Genomic DNA, 7,039 nt, shown 5'->3' with positions numbered 1-7,039 from the left:
CCAGGCATGTTTAAGTGTGATGTTTGCCTTGTCATGTCAGTTTTGCTTGGTGCTTCTTTGGTCCTTGTTAACTTGAATGTATTATATAGTATTCACTAGTACTATTATTTAACCATCTTTTTTGTTTTGTCGTCATTTTTATTTGTCAAACTAGCATTAGATTATGGATAATTCATTTTTGTTTGGCAGTTTTGAAGTTGTACTTCAATCGAAACCTAAAGCGCCACGGCGGGGCAGAGATTGGGCAGCTGGAGACCTGCCGAGCCCAACCCTGGGGCTGAGAGGGCGTCTGCTGCTCCTTACTGGACCATAGGATCCAGGTCATGTATGTCATGTCTTCCTCCATCCCCCTCCTTCTCCATTTTTGATTGTGGTGCGATATCTTATGGGTTTCACCTATAGCCTACTCCAACTTGTTTGGTTACTAAAGGCTTTGTTGTTGGCGGCGGCGGTGGTCATCTAACCATCAGTCCTTCGGCTATAGCTTAGGAAGACATGATAAGTTGCATGTTTCATTTGGTTATCTGGTAGCTATGCTTTTATGAACTGGAAATTAGGCTTCAAATGTCACTTGAGTGTTGCAGGGCTGGTTATTTTGTGGGATTTCTGCTTGCATATAGAATGATTTGGTCGTATATACATATAATTACGGAATTGCATCTATTGTGATTACTAGTGTGAGCTCATTTCCATTCTTTGAAATGGAAATGCTCTAGCTCAGTTCTCGATATTGAAATTATGGTTTTTTATGAGGTCAGATTATTCTGGATGTTGTTAAATGCATAGTTAGGATCAAAACTATCTTGTTTCTCATGGAAAAACTGTTGACTAGTGTGTGAGTAAATTGACTATAGATTTACATCATGTGCACTGGTTATTGTCGTCATCACAAGCCATGAACCGGCGATGGACTTTCAGTTTGCATGCCAATAGTTAGCCATTTATTTTGTTTGATGAAAACCTCTTGATTGAGCTTTGTTTCATTTTGTTTTCCACAAGTTAAAAAGTAAACCATGTCCGATCATTGGTCGAAGAGAACCCCGACATGATGAGCACGAGTGTTTAAATTCTCACACCCGCCAATGGACCATTATTCTAGCTCATACAATGGTTCCTGATATTTTTTATCCTGGTTCTCTGATGCTCACGTAGATAGATTTTCCAAATGTTCTGGTTGTGTTTTGTGATGCAAGCAGCATAAGAAAAGATATTTGAATATTGCATAAGCATACATCTTTGTATTGTATTATGTTGGGTTGATTAGAGAGAGACCTCTGACTCGGAGTCATGTTTGTTGCAGGATGACGGTCAAGGGAAGAAAAGCTATCCTGGAGATGGGGGTGCAAGTTTGATCTCGCGGAGGGAGAGAAGACGGATGAATGGAGCTTTTAGCGGCGCTGGTCGTAATTGAGCTTGTTTTGTGAGGTGCTGGAGGCCTGCTGAACCCAACCCTGTGGCTGGGAGGGCGTCTGCTGCTCCTTCCCAGACCTTAGGGTCCAGGCCATGTATGTCCGGTCTTTCTGCAGAAGTTTTCGTTGCCTGCAGAAGTGGCAAGGTCCCGAAGAGAGAAGAAGTGGCCCTTGAGAGCCGAGATTTTGAAGCATTGCGTAAAATGGCAAGGCAAGCCAGCAACTTGTGCCTTGTGTTGCGCAAGTGGCAAATGATGGATATGGCCGGTGGTAGATACCGTTGTGTAGATAGAATTTCTTGGTTTACAAGTGTTGGGAAATGATGGATATGGCCGGTGGTAGATACCGTTTGTAAGCTGGTAGACAAGTGTTGAAACATGATGTCATTTCCCAACTCTTGTGATGTTGTGCTGGGTGTTGTGAGAGCGATATTTATTTATTTCCATCAATCTCGAAATGCATAGTGCAAGAAACGGTCATCGGTCCACGTGCGAGACGCACAGTGCAAGTCATCATAGCTTCTTATACTTGGAGAGGGAGCGCTCAAATTTGTGTGGTGATTGGCTGCCCTCCCCATTGATGCATTAAAGCAGGTACTACAACGCATGCAAGGCCTCCGCTTGATTACTAGGCCGCGTTAATAAAAACGAACCATGCAGCGGGTCTGCAGCTTCCTGGTCATTGTGCAAAGGCTCTCGTTGAGCGGCGTACGTGCTCGGGCCACGTAATGAAATGAATGCGGGCGGGTAGGCAGTGGAGGGTATGGATTGCGCCACGTCACTGATCCATGGCATGGCCTTTGCCTCTGACCACATGAACCACGCAGCTGCACCCCTTCTTGTTCTCTGGGCTCGGCCATGCCTCCATCTCTCTCTATATATAGGAGGAGTAGGCATCCATCCGCGTGCGGGGTGCGCGTGCGACTTACGCCTTGGGGCTTGGGCGACGGGGATGGCGCCTCTCCCCGTTGTGAGAAGCTTCTTGATCAGAACGGATCCTCCCGGCGCGGCGGACGTGGCGAGGGAGGAAACATCGAGAGGGAAGGGGATCCTCTCGGGCAGGCGAGCGGCGAAGAGGACAAGACTAAGGAGGCAAGGCAAGCTCGAAACCTATCTTGCGTCTCTTAATTAGTTATGGGTTTGATTTGGCCCTGTCGTTTATAGAGTGGATTCATTCTGTTGTTGTTGGTCGCTTCTTTGGTTTCTTTTCCCTTCATAAGAAAAAGTGATGTGCGAGTGGATTTAGGATTTTGATTGAAGCATCTGGCTTGTCTTGTGAGTGGCTGCTGCCTCTCTGGCCATGGGAGCCGCAGACTCGCGGGAATCCAGGCCTGCCAATCTTCAGAAGCCAAGCAACGGTGCATCGATCGTCCACAGTTCTCCGGCCACGTCGACAAGCGGGTGAAATTGGACGGGGCGGACGAGGCCTCTAGCCGTTGGACTGCACCCACCGGTCCTCGATTCATACGTATAGCCCAGTAGCGCGTGATTTCGGTGGGCAGCGCGCGTCAATTTGAACAGCCAAGGTGAGTTCTTTGTGTGATGAGCTGTTGTGTGCGTGCGTGCTCTACCTTGATGTGTGCATGCGCGTCTGGTGTTTGTGCGCATGTACCTCATCAGAATTAAAGTTGTTCAGATCTGATTAGGTTTACACAATGAACAATTTACAGAAGGCATCGAAAGGAAAACTGAACAGGCTCATAATCTCTAATTGTGCCAACATTTTGCACATATCCTAGAACAATTATATGAAGCTCCATTAACTATTCGTGCCGTCTTGAATCCGAGATCAAGACGACCATACCGGTTACAACCTTGGAGCAGAGCAGCGCGCCTAAAGACAGATTATATAATGTTTGAGACACATTCAGAGAAGTTGACGACATCACTGGTTGATCGGCAGCTCGTTCTCCTTCCAAGCCAAAAACCCTCCGGCGATGTCGGTCACGCCAGTGAAACCCTGATAAAGTTACATGACACACATCAGGGAGAGACATTTATGAAACAGCAGCGACGATGAGATGGATTGGCATTGACGTGCCTACGGCGGAGCGGAGTTCGGCTGCTGCCATGAGGGACCTCCTGCCACTTTGGCATCCCTGAAATTTACAAGCTAAGTTTGAATTGAATTTAAGGAGGATATGATGACCCAAAAGAAATAAAAAAAAACCGAGCGTGTTTCGGATCAGTGGAAGGCGTACAATGATGATCTCGTCTTCCCTCCTGAATATCGCCGACACTTGCTCTAGAAAGCCCGAGTTTTTCGCCATCCCTGCCAATGGGAATTCAAATTTTGTTGGAGGAGTCAAGGTAAACTATGTCAGGAAGGACAATTATTCATTCATCGGCATCCGTAAAATGCTCCGGATCATGGTCCCAAGCAACAATAAACAATGCCCGGCGACGGCCTTTCGCGGCGCCAAGAGAGACACCACGATTCACGTGCATTCACGTGTTGGTTCAGATTTATACACCTATCCACTGACTGCAGCGCTGCCTACCCTGATTTGTCAGTGCGGATGTTCATATTCTGAAACCACTCTAGTCCAAAAATACAACACCTTTTGCGTTGGACTAGATGTTTAACTATAATTGATCTTGCTAACATTGGTCCCATATATTTCTTTCTATGATCACAAGACACAAGAGGAAGCTTCACTGGAGTGAAGTGGGTTTGATGAATTACCTGAGCCGGTGCTGTGCATGTAGGAGATGTTCACCGCTCCTGCCGGATGCCCGCCGCCGAACTCACCCTCCGTTCTGCAGACACAAGACATCAGCAAAACTGGCTTCGGATCGATGTAACGAATTCATGCAATTTACAATTTACATATTTGTTTTCTGTACAGTCTGCAGCGAACTGAATTTTTCTCTCTATCTGTTGACAGTACAGGGACCAGAGTGCAGAGGCGGCAGAGGCAGAGCAGGGATTAAGCAGGTGATTGTGTGGTTAAGCAGGTGACAGTATGTTTACCTGACGTCGAGGTAGCGGTGGCCGGCCAGCTGCAGCTTGTAGGCGACGCGCACCGGCACCGACGGCGGCACGGCGGCCACCTCCGCATTGGCTTCCTTGGGGCCCGACGCTGCTCCGGTGCCGTATCTGGAGCGAGAAGAAGGAACAAGCATATAAATCGAAAGATAAAACCCTGTCATTCGACCAGTCCCACCCGATCGATCACCCTGACCGACCTGACGGAGCCGAGCATCCTCCCGGCAGCGCACACCGGCCTCGCTCCCACGGCGCCAAGCCGCCGCAGCCTGCAGGTCAGATCATTTGAGACGGAGCATGAAGCAGATCGGAACCGAAAGGATCCAGGATCGGTTGTGTAGAGAGAGACTTACCTGCAGGTGGTGATGGCGAGGGGCGTGGGGTTGGCGATGAGGCGCGCGGGGACGGAGACGCAGCGGGCGATGAAGCTGGCCGACGCCATTTTATCTCTCGATCTCGGCGTTCGTTTGGATCGATGTGTTCTCCTCCTTGTTCCTGGACTTGTTCTTGGGGACTCCGGAGCCGGACTGGGCACAATAAGCGGAAGGAAGGAAGGAGAGTTTCCAAATGAAGTTCCTCCCTCTTCTTCTCTCTCTCGGTATACCCATGGAAATCTGGCTCCTTGGGCTCCTATTTATTCGAGATTGGAGAAATCAATGGTACGTTTTGCCTGCTAGCTAGTACTAGTACAATATACATGGAGGAAAAAGACGAGGGATTAAAGAAGCACGTCGGCCGTCGGATATAAATTCGACCGCTACAGCTGTTAGAATTATTTCTTGAGTAAGTTTTTTAAGTGGAGTTTGTTGATCGAGTGGACAATGCTTTACATAGGCTTCAACCTCGTGGGCCTACTGTAAACTTCCAAATCTGTGGTGGACATGCGGCTCATTTATTAATTATGAATTTATCCCATTTCTATTTTCTTCGAAATACAATCTTTTGTTGGGCTGGGTGAAAAAAATATATTACGGACATGCATCCCATTAATTATTTTTCTTAGAATTTACAACTCATTTGATTTTTCTCGAAATAAACGTACTTGGTAGACTGAGTGAAAAAATAATGTTGGACTGGATAAAACAATGTTATAAAAAATAAACATGGATTGGGCATATATTATCTATCTATTATATATAAAAAGTGCTTGATGGGTTAATTAGAAAAAAGATAAATAAGCTACAAATTACCACAAAAATTAGAAACATCTGGTCGTTGATTTGGTGGACCCATAACTTAAAAGACGTAAATAATGGATTAGATCTAAAAGCACTACATCTCAAAAAGAAAAAAAACTACAACTTTCCTTAGCATGTGCGTCCACGGCTTAATCCTCAATATAGATGAAAAAAACTGCAAGGATTGTGCTGCATCGATCAGCCTCCACTCCATCAAAAAAAAATGATCACGTCAAATAAAAAGTTGACCGGCCCCAAGCCATTCCATAAAAAAAAGGACCCACCAGCCTCCAAGTAAAAAAAAAGGTCGATCAGCCCCAACTCCAATCAAATAGCTTCACGTACATGTAAAAAAAGTGATCGCGAATCAACCTGTGGTTGAGTTGGTTAGGTGGACAGTGGTATCCCCAACCCACCAGGGTTCAAATCCTGGTGCTCGCATTATTCCTGGATTTATTTCGGCTCAGTCTCTCGGAGGTGCTCATAGGGGTAGAGTGTGCGTGTGTGCGTTCATAGGGATGAGTGTATGTGCGTGTATATGAGCGCTTGTGTCTGTACTGATGCTCAAAAAAAAAGTAATCAAAGCTCTTCACGTATATGTAAAAAAACTACTAAATGGATCGACCACCACTCACTAAAAATAGATCGATCAGGCATCACACCCTTTAAAAAAAGTTAGATCTGCCAGCTAAAAAGAAGATAGACTAGCCAGGTAAAAGAATATCAATCAACCCATAGCCCTTTCAAGCTAGCTTCACGTACATGTAAAAAAACAGCTTCAGATATTTGTATTTGGCTTCACGTACATGACAAAAAAAACAGCTTCACATGTTTGCATCCACCAGAATCCATCCAAGAGCTTGCTTTGCCTCCTCCACGTGGCTCGCGCCGTCATTGGGCTTCATATATATTGAGGAAAAGGATGACACTGCCTAATGTAGAGATATCTCCAGGTTAACGAACTTGCAAAATATCTGGACGACACTGCATGCAACTAATGTGCAACAACCTCCCACAGAGCAATAGATAAGGGACATGAGATCTGGTCGTTTAATTGCTAATCAGCAAAATATCATGATACCCTTCCTACATCAGGATAATTGTACAAGGTTTCCAAGCGAGACGAACTGAGAAAATAACATTCAAGCCTATGGAAGGTTGAACTAATCGAAATATTTGGATGAGGAACAAATAAGGCAGCATGTGTGCGGATGGGGTGTCGATGTGAATGGTGGCTTCATGGACAGACTTTTGTAAGAACTAGCCTATGCTCGCACGGCGGCACGCCGCGCCCATGACAACGGACTCATGTGTGTGTGTTGGTTAAATCTTTATCATTTGGAGCTAAGTAGTACATGTTTTTGTGCTATTTAGTGAGGTGTTAGTTGACACGATGAACTAAGAAAAATAGGATTTTCATCTATTTGATAAAGTACATAGAAGGCGTTACATAGCAAAGAGAAC

The 7,039-nt window shown here is 45.7% G+C and overlaps 1 protein-coding gene and 1 long non-coding RNA gene across 2 annotated transcripts; both read right to left on the bottom strand.

Annotated features, from left to right (window-relative positions):
• Positions 1–3,086: 3,086 nt before the first annotated feature.
• Positions 3,087–3,507, bottom strand: LOC123162308 (uncharacterized). Its single transcript, XR_006481199.1, has 2 exons — positions 3,454–3,507; positions 3,087–3,368 (listed from the first exon to the last, which is right to left on the bottom strand). It is a non-coding gene; the product is annotated as an uncharacterized lncRNA (long non-coding RNA).
• Positions 3,508–3,514: 7 nt separating this feature from the next.
• LOC123158674 (thiosulfate sulfurtransferase 16, chloroplastic-like) lies at positions 3,515–5,066 on the bottom strand. Its single transcript, XM_044576576.1, has 6 exons — positions 4,751–5,066; positions 4,598–4,666; positions 4,383–4,508; positions 4,095–4,168; positions 3,584–3,680; positions 3,515–3,521 (listed from the first exon to the last, which is right to left on the bottom strand). Exons 1-6 carry the CDS (start codon positions 4,837–4,839, stop codon positions 3,515–3,517), a joined length of 462 nt encoding a protein of 153 aa, XP_044432511.1. The 5' UTR covers positions 4,840–5,066.
• Positions 5,067–7,039: the final 1,973 nt, after the last annotated feature.

The sequence above is a fragment of the Triticum aestivum genome, chromosome 7B, assembly GCF_018294505.1.
Source record: "Triticum aestivum cultivar Chinese Spring chromosome 7B, IWGSC CS RefSeq v2.1, whole genome shotgun sequence".
NCBI classification, from domain to species: domain Eukaryota; kingdom Viridiplantae; phylum Streptophyta; class Magnoliopsida; order Poales; family Poaceae; genus Triticum; species Triticum aestivum.
Note: the sequence above shows the minus strand (reverse complement) of the source record. Positions and strands in the feature narration are given on the sequence as shown.